This window comes from Oryctolagus cuniculus, chromosome 2, assembly GCF_051225735.1.
Source record: "Oryctolagus cuniculus isolate XC-2025 breed Fujian yellow rabbit chromosome 2, ASM5122573v1, whole genome shotgun sequence".
Taxonomy (NCBI): Eukaryota; Metazoa; Chordata; class Mammalia; order Lagomorpha; family Leporidae; genus Oryctolagus; species Oryctolagus cuniculus.
This window is the reverse complement of record NC_142868.1, coordinates 151,258,776-151,274,055: the sequence shown is the minus strand read 5'-3', so window position 1 is coordinate 151,274,055 and position 15,280 is coordinate 151,258,776. Positions and strand designations below refer to the sequence as shown.

Here is a 15,280-nt window from a genome sequence, read left to right as displayed (position 1 = left end):
AGTACTGAAGAAGTGCATTTATTCCAAGAGTTGAATACTTATAATAAATACTACTTGGCTATGGTGTATAACTTTTAATTCATTGCTGGATTTAATTTACTAATATTTTGCTCATGGCAATACCCTTTTGTTTATGAAATATATTTATATTTTTCTTATATTGCCTTTGTGTCAAACTGTTATTACAGAAATGCTGACCTCATAGAATAAGTCAGAAAGCATTCTTTCTGCTGATATATTCTGGAAGAGATTCTATATAATTAGCATAATTTACTCATTAGATGTTTGGCAGAATTAATCAGTGAATCAACTTGAGCCTGACACTCTATGTTTTGGAAGATTATTAATTATTAATTAAACTTCTTTACCAGATAGAAGCCAATTAATATAGTCTGTCTCTTTTCAAAAGATTTATGTATTTCTGTATTTGGAAGTCCATGAGAGATGGCAGAATAGGAAAAAGGACTTACTGCTTTAGGCTAGGGAGAAATAGTAGCAAGAAAGTGGAAGAAGTACATCCTAGGGGAGAGTTGGAGAGAAATCTGCAGTAAAATTCCACAGAATGAAGAGGGACACAATGGATCAGCTAGAAGGTGAGGATGCACAGCAACAAGTGTGGACAAAACACACGATCTCTGTAGCCAAGAGCCGGAGGAAGCACCAGCTTTGGGAAGCAGGTAAGAACAGACTGCAGCAGCCCATGCCATTGGCGATATTGCCACAGTAAGAGTTTGGCAGAATACACTATCTTTGAGTCTGGCCTGGAATCCTAAGGGAAACAGGGTAGCTGCCTGACCAGGGAACAAAGGGCACGCTTCTCTCTCTCCATCTCCCCAAAACGATGCCAGGCAACCAGCTGGAAAAGAGCGCCATTTTGACATCAGTAGCAGCTGTGGCAGCTCTTGTGCATGCTTGTGATCCAGGGATTTTACCAGAAGGAAAAATCTGCATTCCCCACTGACTTTGAGTAAGGCTGGAAGTAAAGAGGAGACTGAGCACATATGTAAGACCTTGAGGTGCCTCCAACCTCTAAACATATCAAGGCCCCAGGGCTCACCACCAAGTTAAATCACTTACAGACAGCTGAATCTGAGAATGTCTCTACCTCTCCATCAACAGGATAGGCTAGTGGGGCAGAGTGGATCCTCTGCACAACATGACATTGGAGCCTTGTATGCAGAGACTGTGGAAACTCTGTGATGGCACGATGGAGTCACAGGGTGTAGCTGGCTTTCTGGGCAATCATTGTGCGTGACCAAAAAGGCCCAGAGCTCCTGGATTGCCTGGGGTGGATCATTGCAGTGGGACCCATGTTCACATGAGGGCTGCACAGAACCTTTGTGTGGTTCATGTGGCAGCACAGGAGACTGTTGCACTCACAGTGAGCTAACAAAGGACAATGATCATCTTGGAAGAGGTAAGGGTATGATTAAATAACAGAGGTGATCATCATACCCTCTTCCATGATGACAACAGAGAAGACCAAACACACCCAACTTGGATGTCACCCTAGGTAGTTGCCAAACCCTGGAGCACTGATCAGAGCTCCCTAGCCATACCGTGCACATGCCTCTGAGTATTCACTAAAGCAACAGACACTCCACTAAGCCACAGATGCACAGTTCAAAGATAAAAGCCATCAGAGGAGAGAATCAATAAGTATTTCCACAAATGCCAAAAAATAAATGCAGAAATTCAAGAAACAAGAATAAGGAAGATATGTGACTCCCCCAAAGGAACAAAACAACACTTCAATATTAGAATGTGATGACAAAGAGATTGATGAAATGCTTGAAAATGAATTCAAAATATTAATCATTGGATTACTCAGAATCAATGAGAAAAATATTCATGAGTTAAAGAAATCCATATTTGACATGGAAGAAAAATTATCCCAGAAGATTGAAATTAGAAGAAAATGGAAGACACAGTCCAAGTCTTATAAGAAAAGAATTGTCCACCCAGAATATTGTACCCTGCAAAGCTCTCATTTATAAGAGAAATCAAACTGAAATTTATAAATCAAGAAATCAATGTGTTGTACAAAAACTACAGCAGAAACTCATATCAACAAACTTGCTGAGGCAGAAGAAAGGAAGTCTAAAAGACAAATCTAGGGAAATTTTCCAGACCAAAAAAATCATAAAAATTAAAAAACAGTGTTGGAGATTTATGGGATACTATCAAATGACCCAACATATGAGTCTTAGGTGTTCCTGAAGAACTGTGGAAAGAGATAATGGATTAGAAGGCCTAGTCAATGAAATAATAACAGAAAAGTTACCTAATTTGGAAAAAGGGACATCCAAATACATGAGGCAAAGAGAATTCTTAATACACATGACCAGAAAACATCTTCACCATGATACATTGTTGTCAATCTTTCAACAATGTAACATAAAAAAAAGTGAATGAGAGAAATGCCAGATTACTTTCAGACAATCTCCAATGAGACTCACAACTGACTTCTCATCAGAAATCCTGTAGGCTAGGAGAAAATGGAAGACACAGTCCAAGTCTTATAAGAAAAGAATTGTCCACCAAGAATATTGTACCCTGCAAAGCTCTCATTTATAAGTGAAGATGAAATGAAGGCCATCATGACAAACTGATATTGAAAGTGTTTGTCACCACTCATTGTCACCACTCACCCAACCTTACAAATGATGTACTAAAGAATGTACTACATACAGAAACACAGAATAATAACTATTAAAGAATATGAAGGTCTAAAATCTCTTTGTAAAAGTGCAAAGGAAATCTAAAGCAAACAATAGGAGTATTCATGGAAAAATGGCAAGGCTAAACCATCATTTATCAATAGTAACTTTGAATGTAAATGGCCTAAATTCTCTAATTAAAAGATACAAGCTGTCTGAATAGATTAAATAGCAAGAACCATGTATTTGCTGCCTTCAAGAAACTCACCTCATCAACAAAGATACAGACAGACTGAAAGTGAAAAGATGAAAAAAGTTATTCCATACTACTGGAAAGCAAAAAAGAGCAAATGAGGTGAGATGAAACCACAGTAGCCCAAGCCACTGGAGAAAAACCAGCAGGAAGAGCATAGAGGGAACAAGGATTGAAGCCCCGTGGGGGAAAGTGTACCAGCCAAACTGGAGGAGAGGAAAAAAAAAAAAGAAAGGATGATACAGAGATATTTCCTTCTCTCCAATAACCTAATAAAGGTTCACAGGCCAATAGAGTGGGTACCATTTTGGACATACCTAACAGCTGCACCAGCTCGGGTCTATGCTCAGCAATCAGCCAAGTGGAGATTCTTGACTCCTGTGGGAAGAAATAAAAGCAGGGTAGAGCCTGTGACTGTGTGAACCTTCTGAACCAGGACTGTGAAAAAAAAATGAGGGTGTGTGGGAGAACTCATGGTGTGCCAGAGACTTTGATCAGTCTCAGTGGGAGATGCCACAAGCTTGGAAGTTCCTGGTTACCTGGTGAGAGACATTGCTGGGTAATCTGAATTGGGACAGAGCAGATGAATATTATACCCACTGAGGCTAGCGCCCAGGCACTAGACTCCATCGAGGAGAAAAGCTCAGCTGAGCAGAAGTACTTCCCTTCTGATTAAAAAAGAGAGAGGATTTACCACACTAAACTGAGTGTGTCACCTTAGGCACACCCTTAATCCTGGGGAACTGAACAGAGCTCTCTGGCCACACCCATTACAAATCTCTAGAGATTCACTGAAAGCAGACAGTCTAGTTATATACAGAGTCATAGTACAACAATAAAAGCTGCCACAGCAGGAACCAAAGAGTATCTCCACAAAGCTGAACAACAAACTCAACAATCCAACAAACAAGAATAAGGAAGATAACATGATGCTCCCAAAAGAACATGACACTTCAAGACTAGATTATGAAGATGATGAGATAGAAGAAATGCAAAAATGGAAATCAAAAAATTGATCATAAGATTATATAGAAGTAATAAAAGCAAATGCACAAACTACTGAAATCCATGCAGGACATGAAAGAAAATCTCTCCCATGAAATTGAAATCTTAAGGAGGAATCAAAAATAAAAGAAGAATTTAATAGAACATGAAATTGAATACTAAAGAGAAATCAAAATGAAATGAAGAATTCAATAGAACACATAAAAACTGAAGTGGAGAGCCTTAAAACAGAATCTGTGAGGTAGAAGAGAGAATATCTGACCTAGAGGACACAGCACAGGAAAGTTTATAGTCAAACCAAGGACAAGAAGAGGAAATTGGAAATCTAAAAAACATGGTTGGGATCTATAGGATACTATAAAAAAAATCCAACATTCAGATTCTAGGAGTTCCTGAAGGCATGGAGAAAGAGAAAGGATTAAGAGTCCTTGTTAGTGAAATACTAGCAGAAAACTTCCTGTGTTTGGAGAAAGAAAGAGACGTCCAAGTAGAGAAAGCACACAGAACTCCCAATAGACATGAACAGAAAAGATATTTGCCATGACACATTGTAATCAAACTCACCACAGTGAAACATAAAGAGAGGATTCTAAAATGTACAAGAGAGAAACGCAAGATTACTTTCAGAGGATCTCTAATTAGACTCACAGCAGACTTCTCATTAGAAACCCTACAGGCTAGGAGGGAATGGCGAAATATAGCCCACATCCTAAGAGACAAAAACTCTCATCCAAGAATATTATATGCTCCAAAGCTCTCATTTGTGAATGAAGGTGAAATAAAGAGCTTTCATAACAAATAGAAATTGAAAGAATTTGTCACCACTCATCCAGACCTGCAAAAGATGCTTAAAGATGTGTTACACACAGAAACACAGAACCATGGTCATCAATACAAAAGAAGGTAAAGGAAGGAAATATCTCCGTAAAAGATCACAGGAAGTTCAAAGTTTAAATTAGGAATATCTTTGAAAAAATAGCAGGGCAAAATCATTACTTATCAATAGTCACATTGAATGTATATGTGCCCAGTTAAAAGGCACAAACTGGCTGAATGCATTAAAAAACAAAAACCCATCTATATGCTGAATACAATAAACACATCATTCTAACAAAGGTGCATGCAGACTGAAAGTGAAAGGCTGGAAAATATATTCCATGCCAACAGAAACCAAAAAAGTGCTAGAGTAGCAATTTTAATATCAGACAAAATAGACTAACACAAAAACTGTTAAAAGAGATAAACAAGGGCACTAGATAATGATTAAGGGATCAATTCAATAGGAAGATGTAACTACTAAAAACATATGCACCTAATTACAAGGCACATGGTTATTTAAAAGATATGTTAAGGGATTTAAAGGGAGACTTAGACTCCAATACAATAGTATTGGGGAATTTCAATACTCCACTTTCAGCAATGCACACATTTACCATACAGAAAATCAACAAGGAAACAGGAAACAACAGATTTAATTCATACTATAGACCAAATGGGCCTAACAGATATCTACAGAAGTTTTCATCTTACAGTTGCAGAATACACCTTCTTCTCAGCAGTGCATGGAACTCTCTCTAGGACTGACCACATACTAGGCCATAAAGTAAGTTTCAACAAGTTCAAAAAAAATGAAATCATACCATGAATCTTCTCAGACCACAATTGAATGAAGCTGTAAAGCAGCAACTCAAGAATTTCTAGTACATATGCAAGCACATGGAGACTGAACAATATGCTCCTGAATCAACAGTAGATCACTTAGAAATCAAAAGAAAAATCAAAAACTTTCTGGAAGCAAATGAAGATAACAACACATCAAAACTTATGAGATACAGCCAAAGCAATATTAAGGGGAAAATTTATAGTAATAGGTGCCTATATCAAGAAGTTAGAAAGGTACCAAATAAATGAGCTATCAATGCATCTCAAAGATCTAGAAAAACTACAGCAAACCAAACCCAAAACTAGCAGGAGAAAAATAATTAAAATTAGAGCAGAACTCCACAAAATTGAATCCAAAGAAACATTACAAACATTACAGAAGATCAGCAAAATGAAGAGCAGGTTTTTTGAAAAAAATAAATTAAAAAATGGACACACTATTAGCCAAATAAACTAAAAAAAAGGATAGAGAAGACACAAATCAATAAAATCAGAGATGAAAATGCGAATGTAACAAAAGAAAGCACAGAAATAAAAAGAGTCATCAGAAATTACTACAAAGAGTTGTATGCCAGCAAACTGGGAAATCTAGAAGAAATGAATAGATTCCTGGAAACATACAACCTACCTAAATTGAAGCATGAAGACATAGAAAACCTAAAAAGACCTATAATCAAGATGAAAATTGAATAAGTGATAATGTCTCTCCCAACAAATAAAAGCCCAGGACCAGATGGATTGACCACTGAATTCTACCAGACATTTAAAGAAGAACCAACTCCAGTTGTTCTCAAGCTATTCAAAAACAATTGAAAGGGAGTAAATCCAGGCTGGCGCCGCGGCTCACTAGGCTAATCCTCCGCCTAGTGGCGCCGGCACACCAGGTTCTAGTCCCGGTTGGGGCGCCGGATTCTGTCCCGGTTGCCCCTCTTCCAGGCCAGCTCTCTGCTGTGGCCAGGGAGTGCAGTGGAGGATGGCCCAAGTGCTTGGGCCCTGCACCCCATGGGAGACCAGGAAAAGCACCTGGCTCCTGCCATCGGATCAGTGCGGTGCGCCAGCCGCAGCGCGCCGGCCGTGGCGGCCATTGGAGGGTGAACCAACGGCAAAGGAAGACCTTTCTCTCTGTCTCTCTCTCTCACTGTCCACTCTGCCTGTCAAAAAAAAAATAAAATAAAATAAAAATAAAATAGAAAGAGAGTAAATCCTCCCAAATTCTGTCTATGAAGCCAACATAACCTTAATTCCTAAACCTGAAAAAGATGCAGCAGAGAAAGAGAATTACAGACCAATTTCCCTGATGGATATAGATGTAAAAATCCTCAATACTCTAGCCAATAGAATCCAACAACACATCAGAAAATCATCCACCCAGACCAAGTGGGATTTATTCCTGGTATACAGGAATGGTTCAACATTTGTAATTCAGTCAATGTGATAACATAAATTAACAAACTGCAGAAGAAAAACAATATGATTATCTGAATAGATGCAGAGAAAGCATTTGATAAAATACAACCTTTCATGATGAAAACTAAGCAAATTGGGTATAGAAGGAACATTCCTCAACACGATCAAGGCAATTTATGACAAACCCATGGCCAGCATCTTAGTAAATGAGGAAAAGTTGGAAGGATTCCCATGCAGATCTGGTAACAGAGAGGCCCACTCTCACCATTGTTATTCAATATAGTACTGGAAGTTTTAGCCAGAGCTGGTAGGCAAGAAAAAGAAATCAAAGGGATACACATTGGGAAGGAAGAAGTCAAAATATCCCTCTTTGCAGATGATATTTTTTTTTTAGATTTTTTTTTTTTTTTTTTTTTTTTTGGAATTTACAGACAGTGAGAGAGAGAGAGAGAGAAAGCTCTTCCTTCCGTTGGTTCACTCTCCAAATGGCCACAACAGCCGGAGCTGGGCCAATCTGAAGCCAGGAGCCAGGAGTTTCTTCCTGGTCTCCCATGCAGGTGCAGGGCCCCAGCCACTTGGGCCATTCTACACTGCCATCTCAGGCCACAGCATAGAGCTGGACTGGAAGAGGAACAACGGGAACTAGAACCCGGCACCCATATGGGATGCCAGCGCTACAGGCAGAGGATTAACCTAGTGTACCACAGCCATGGCACCTGATGCAATTCTTTATTCAGGGGATCCAAAGAGCTCCACTAAGAGACTATTAGAACTATAGAAGAGTTTGGTAAAGCAGCAGGATATAAAAGCAATGTACAAAAATCAATAGCCTTGGCTGGCATTGCAGCTCACTAGGCTAATCCTCTGCCTGTGGCACCGGCACCCTGGGTTCTAGTCCTGGACGGGGCGCCGGTTCTGTCCCGGTTGCTCCTCTTCCAGTCCAGCTCTCTGCTGTGGCCTGAGAAGTCAGTCGAGGATGGCCCAAGTGCTTGGGCCCTGCATCCGCATGGGAGACCAGGAGGAAGCACCTGGCTCCTGGCTTTGGATTGGTGCAGTGCACTGGCCGTAGCAGCCATCTGGGGGGTGAACCAACGGAAAGAAGGAAGACCTTTCTCTCTGTCTCTCTCTCACTGTCTGTCTGTCAAAAAAAAAAAAAAAAATCAATAGCCTTTATATACACAGACAATGGCATTGCTGAGAAAGAACTTTTAAGGTCAATCCCCTTCACAATAGCTACAAAAACAATCCAATACCTTGCAATGAACTTACCTAAGGATGTCAAAGATCTCTATGATGAGAATTACTAAGCTGGCGCCGCGGCTCAATAGGCTAATCCACCGCCTTGTGGCGTCGGCACACCGGTTCTAGTCCTGGTTGGGGTGCTGGATTCTGTCCTAGTTGCCGCTCTTATAGGCCAGCTCTCTGCTGTGGCCAGGGAGTGCAGTGGAGGATGGCCCAAGTGCTTGGGCCCTGCACCCCATGGATAGACCAGGAGAAGCACCTGGCTCCTGCCTTCGGATCAGTGCGGTGTGCCAGCCACAGCGCACCGGCCGCAGTGGACATTGGAGGGTGAACCAATGGCAAAAGGAAGACCTTTCTCTCTGTCCCTCTCTCTCACTGTCCACTCTGCCTGTCAAGAAAGAAAGAAAGAAAGAAAGAAAGAAAGAAAGAAAGAAAGAAAGAAAGAGAGGATACCAAAAAAAGGAAAAATAGGCTATGCTCATGGATTGGAAGAATCAATATGAAAATGTCCATTCTTCCAAAAAAAATTTACAGATTCAGTGTGATACCAATCAAAACCCCAAAGACATTCTTCTCAGATCTGGAAAAAATGATGCTGAAATTCATATGAAGGCACAGGAGACCTCAAATAGCTAAAGTTATCTTATACAACAAAACAAAACCGAAGGCATCACAATATTACTTTTCAAGACATACTACATCGGGGCTGGCTCCGGGGTTAACTTGGTTAATCCTCCGCCTGCAGCACCGGTATCCAATATGGGTGCCGGGTTCTAGTCCCAGTGGCTCCTCTTCCAGTCCAGCTCTGCTGTAGCCCGGGAGGGCAGTGGAGGATGGTCCAAGTGCTTGGGCACCTGCACCCGCGTGGGAGACCAGGAGGTATCACCTTGCTCCTGACTTTGGTTCGGTGTAGCTCCGGCCGTATCGGCCATTTGGGGGGTGAACCAACTGAAGGAAGACCTTTCTCTCTATCTCATTGTCTAAAAAATAAAAAGACATACTACAGGGCAGTTATAATCAAAACAGCATGGTACTGGTACAAAAACAAATGGATAGACCAATGGAACAGAACAGAAATGCCAGAAATCAATCCAAACATCCACATCCAACAACAAGGAGCTGAAACCAATTTCTGGAGCAAGGACTGTCTATTCAACAAATGGCGCTGGGAAAATTGGATTTCCACATGCAGAAGCATGAAGAAGACCCCTACCTTACACAAACATCTACTCAACATGGATTAAAGATATAAATCTACAACCTGACACCATAAAATTATTAGAGAACATCGGAGAAACCATGCAAGATAAAGGCACAGGGAAAGACTTCTTGGAATAGACCCCCAGAGGCACAGGCAGCCAAAGCCAAAATTAACAACTGGGATTATATCAGATTGAGAAGTTTCTGTACTGCAAAAGAAACAGTCAGGAAAGTGAAGAGGCATCCAACAGAATGGAAAAAAATATTTGCAAATTATGCAACCGATAAAGGATTAATAACCAGAATCTACAAAGAGATCAAGAAACTCCACAACAACAAAACAAACAACCCACTTAAGAGATGGGCCAAGGAACTAAATGGACATTTTTCATGAGAGGAAATCTAAACAGCCAATAGACATATGAAAAAATGTTCTGTATCACTAGCCAATAGCCAGGGAAATGCAAATCAAAACCACAATGAAGTTTCACCTCACCCTGGTGAGATTGGCTTTCATACAGAAATCAACCAACAATAGATGCTGGCAAGGATATGTAGAAAAAGGCACATTAATCCACTGTTGGTGGGAATGCAAATTGGTTAAGCCGCTATGGAAGTCAGTCTGGAGAGTCCTCAGAAACCTGAATATAGCCCTACCATACAACCCAGCCATCCCACTCCTCAGAATTTACCCAAAGGAAATGAAATTGGCAAATAAAAGAGCTATCTGCACCTCAATGTTTATTGCAGCTCAGTTCACAATAGCTAAGATATGGATTCAATCTAAATGCCCATTGATAGAAGATTGGATAAAGAAATTATGGGATATGTACTATATGGAATACCACACAGCAGTAAAAAAATCAAATTTTCTGAGGCAAGAGTGCTGTTTAGGACATCTGCCATTCTATGGGTTTGCTGTGTATCTCGCTTCCCATGTTGGATTGTTCTCTCCCTTTTTTATTCTATCAGTTAGTATTTGCAGACACTAGTTTTGTTTATGTGATCCCTTTGACTCTTACTCCTATCATTATGATCAATTGTGAACAGAAATTGATCACTGGGACTAGTGAGATGCCATTGGTACATGCCACCTTGATGGGATTGAATTCGAATCCCCTGGTATGTTTCTAACTCTACCGTTTGGGGCAAGTCAGCTTGAGCATGTCCCGAATTGCACATCTCTTCCCTCTCTTATTCCCACTCTTATATTTAACAGTGATCACTTTTCAGTTAAGTTTCAGCACTTAAGAAGAATTGTGTATTGATTACAGTATTCAACCAAAAGTCAGTGAACTCAAAAGGCTTCCATAGCCTTGGAAACTCATAACAAGGGCCTAGGGTGATTACTGAGGCCATAAACAAGAGTGCCAATTTGTAAAGTCAACAACAGGAGTCACTGTGCACTTACTCCTCATGTAGGATCTCTGTCCTTAATGTGCTGTACATTGTGATTTAATGCTATAACCAGTACTCAAACAGTATTTTTCACTTTGTGTTTCTATGCGGGTGCAAACTGTTGAAATCTTTACTTAATATATGCTAAACTGATCTTCTGTATATAAAGAGAATTGAAAATGAATCTTGATGTGAATGGAAGGGGAGAGGGAGCGGGAAAGGGGAGGGTTGCGGGTGGGAGGGAAGTTATGGGGGGTGGAAAGCCATTGTAATCCATAAGCTGTACTTTGGAAGTTTATATTCATTAAATAAAAGTTAAAAAATCAAATTTTCAATCACAATTGATCATACTGATAGGTCTAAGAGTCAAAGGGATGACACAAACAAGACTAGTGTCTGCTAATACTAACTGATAAAATTAAAAAGGAGAGAATGATCCAACATGGGAAGCGGGATACACAGCAGACTCGTAGAATGGCAGGTGTCCTAAACAGCACTCTGGCCTCAGAATCAGCCCTTAAGGCATTCAGATCTGGCTGAAGGGCCCATGAGAGTATTTCAAGCATGGAAAGCCAAGACACTTTGAAAAAAAAAAAAAAAACCCTAAATGAAAGGTCTCTGCGAGTGAGATCCCAATAGAAAGAACGGGCCATCAATGAAGGAGGTACCTTTCTCTGAAGGGAGGAGAGAACTTCCACTTTTACTATGACCCTGTCAGGATAAGATCGAAGTCGGCAAACTCAAGAGGCTTCCATAGCCTTGGAAACTCATGACTAGAGCCTAGGGAGATTTCTTACACCATAAACAAGAGTGTCAATTTGTTAACTCAACAACAGGAGTCACTGTGTACTTACTCCTTATGTGGAATCTCTGTCCTTAATGTGTTGTCCAATGTGAATTAATGTTATAACTAGTACTCAAACAGTATTTTACACTTTATGTTCTGTGTGGGTGCAAACCAATGAAATCTTTACTTAATATATACTAGATCAATCTTCTGTATATAAAGATAATTGAAAATGAATCTTGATGTGAATGGGATGGGAGAGGGAGCAGGAGATGGGAGGGTTGTGGGTGGGAGGGAAGTTATGGGGGGTGGAAGCCATTGTAATGCATAAACTGTACTTTGGAAAATTATATTTACTAAATAAAAGTTAAAAAAAAAAAACAAAAAAATCAAATCCGGCCATTTTCAATAAAATGGAGGAATCTTGGCAAGATGATGCTGAATGAAATAAGTCAGTCCCAAAGGGACAAATATCATATGTTCTCCCTGATCTGTGACAACTAACTGAGCACCTAAAAGGAAACCTGTAGAAGTGAAATGCACACTATGAGAAGCAATGACTTGATCAGCCCTTGTCCTGACTGTCGAGGAACAGCTTGTTATTATATTCTTTTTAATATTTTTTTCTACTTAATACCATTGATTTAACTCTTTACTTAACACAGAATTATTAGGTATTTAAATCCAATTGAAATTGATCCCTGTTAAAAATAAGAGTTGGAATAAGAGGGGGAGGAGATGTACAGTTCAGCACACATTTCCTCTGACTTACCCCTACGGGTAAAGCTAAAACCTTGCCGTGGGACTCCAAATTCCATTAAGTTGGCAGGAACCAATGCCATATTACTAGTTAAAGTGATCAGTTTAAATTCATAACTGACCATAATGATAGGATTAAGTGTCAAAGGGGTCACATAAATAAGACCAAGTGTCTGCTAATAATAATTGATAGTATTAAAAAGGAGAGAATAATCCAACATGGGAAGCAGGCCACACAGCAGACTCATAGAAAGACAAATTCTCTAAACAACACTGTGGCCTCAGAATCAGCCCTTTAGGCATTCACTTCTGGCTAAAAAGCCCAAGAAAGCATTTCAGGCATGGAAAAACAAGACACTGTGGCAAAAAATGACCTACATGAAAGATCTCTGAGTGAGATCCCAGTAGAAAGAAGGGGCCATAGAAAGAGATAACTTTCTCTGAAGGGAGGAGAGAACTTCCACTTTGATTATGGTCTTTTCTAAATAATGTCAGCGTTTGTGGACTCAAGAGACTTCCATAGTCTTGGCAGCTCATGTCAAGAGCCTCAGGTGATCACTAATGTCATAAATAAGAGTGTCAATTGTTAAATCAACAACAGGAGTCACTGTGCACTTGCTCCCTATGTAGGACCACTGTCCTTAATGTGTTCTACTATGAGAATTAACGGTAAAACTAGTCTTCAAACAATACTCTATACTTTGTGTTTCTGTGTGGGTGCAAATTGTTGAAATCTTTACTTAGTATAGAGTTGATTTTCTGTATGTAATTAAAAATGAATCTTAATTAAGAATGGGATGGGAGAGGGAGTAGGAGGTGGGATGGTTTGGGGATGGGAGGGCAGGTATGTGGGGAAGAACCGCTACCATATAAAAGTTGTACTTATGAAATTTATATTTATCAAATAAAAGTTTTCTATAAAAAAAGTATAGACATCCTAATATCAGACAAAATAGTCTTTAACATGAGAACTATTAAAAGAGAGAGAGAAGGGTACTATTTAATGATTAAAGAATCAATTCAACAGAAAGATGTTACTATAGTAAATGTATATGCACCCAGTGTGAGAGCACCTGGATATTTAAAACAAATGTTATTGATCTAAATGGAGATATAGACTCCCATACAATAGCAATGGGGGACTTCAATACACCACTTTCATCAGTAGGTAGATCAACCAGTCAGAAAATCAACAACAACAACAACAAAAACACAGCTAATTGACACTATGGACCAAGTGGACTATAGAACCTTTCATCCCACAGTTGCAGAATACACATTCTATTCATTAGTGCATGGAACTTTCTTTAGGATAGACCACACACCAGGCCATAGAGCATATCTCATCAAATTAAAAAGCACTGAAACCATATCATATATCTGTGCTGACCACAATGGAAGTAACCTGGAAATTAATGACTAGAGAATCTCTAGAACATATATACACACATGGAGACTGAACAACATGCTCCTAAATGAACAGTGAGTCATAGAAGAAATCAAATAAGAAACTTAAAAAAATTCTATAAATGAATGAAGATGACATTGCAACATATCAAAACCTATGGGACTGGGGCTGGCATGGTGTCATAGTAGGCTAGGCCTCCACCTGCGATCCCAGAAGGCCTCCAGTTCTAATCCCGGCTGCTCCTCTTTCAATCCAACGCTCTGCTATGGCCTGAGAAAGCAGTGGCGGATGGCCTGGGTGCTTGAGCCCCTGCACCCATGTGGGAGACTCAGAAGAGGCTTCTTGCATTGGATCAATTCAACTCCGGCTGTTGCAGTCATTTATGGAGTGAATCAGCAGATGGAGGACCTTTTTCTCATCTCTCCCTGTCTTTCTGTAACTCTACCTCTCAAATAAATAAATATTTTTTTAAAAAACCTATGTGATATAGCAAAAAGCAGTGTTAAGAGGGAAGTTTATATCAATTGGTGCCTACAACAAGAAATTGGAAAGGCACCAAATGAATAAGCTGTCAATGCACCTCAAAGACCTAGAAAAAACAAACCAAACCCAGAATTAGAAAGGGAAAAGAAATAGTTTAAATTACACAAGAAATAAACAAATTGAAACCAGAAAACAATGCAAAAGATTAGTGAAATGAAGAGGTGAGTTTTTGAAAAAAAAAATCACAAAACTATATACCATTGGCCTAACTAACCGAAAAAGGGGGAGAAGACCCTAATCAATAAAATCAGATGAAAAAGAAGATGTAACAACAAATACCACAGAAATAAAAAACAATCAACAGGAATTACTACAAAGAACTGTACACAACAAACTGGGGAATCTAGAAGAAATGGATAGATTCTTGGACACATACAATCTGCCAAAATTGAATCATGAAGACATAGGAAACTAAAACAAAACAAAACAACAACAACAACAAAGATGGAAACTGAATCAGTAATACTCTCCCAACAAAGAAAAGTCCAGGACTAGATGCCTCCACTTCTGAATTCCACCAGGTATTTAATGAAATCTTTAAAGAAAATATCTTCTTTAAATTTAAAGAATTCTTCTCAAACTCTTATAAAACCAGCATCACCTAAACCAGAAAAAGATTCAACAGTGCTTGAGAACTGTATACCAATATCCATGATAAATTTAGATGCAAAAATCCTTAATGAAATACTGATTGAATTCAACAATATATCAGAAAGATCATTTACCCAAACTAAGTGGGATTTATCCCTGGTATGCAGAGATGATTCAACATTCGCATATCAACAAATGTGATACATCATTAACAAATTGAAGAACAAAAACCATATGATTATCTCAACAGCTACAGAGAAAGCATTTGATAAAACACAACTTCCTTTCATGACGAAAACCTTAAGCAATGGGATGGCGCTGTGCCATAACCAGTAAAGCCGCCGCCTGTGATGATGGCATCCCAA

General features: G+C 39.4%; 1 protein-coding gene across 1 annotated transcript in view; it reads left to right on the top strand.

Annotated features, from left to right (window-relative positions):
- The first annotated feature begins 577 nt into the window (after positions 1-577).
- The window catches only part of LOC100357556 (small ribosomal subunit protein uS2m), a 58,364-nt gene continuing 43,661 nt past the window's right edge, over positions 578-15,280 (top strand). The window contains 1 exon segment of the mRNA XM_008254722.2: positions 578-677. Within this exon segment, the coding sequence (XP_008252944.2) occupies positions 578-677 (100 nt within the window).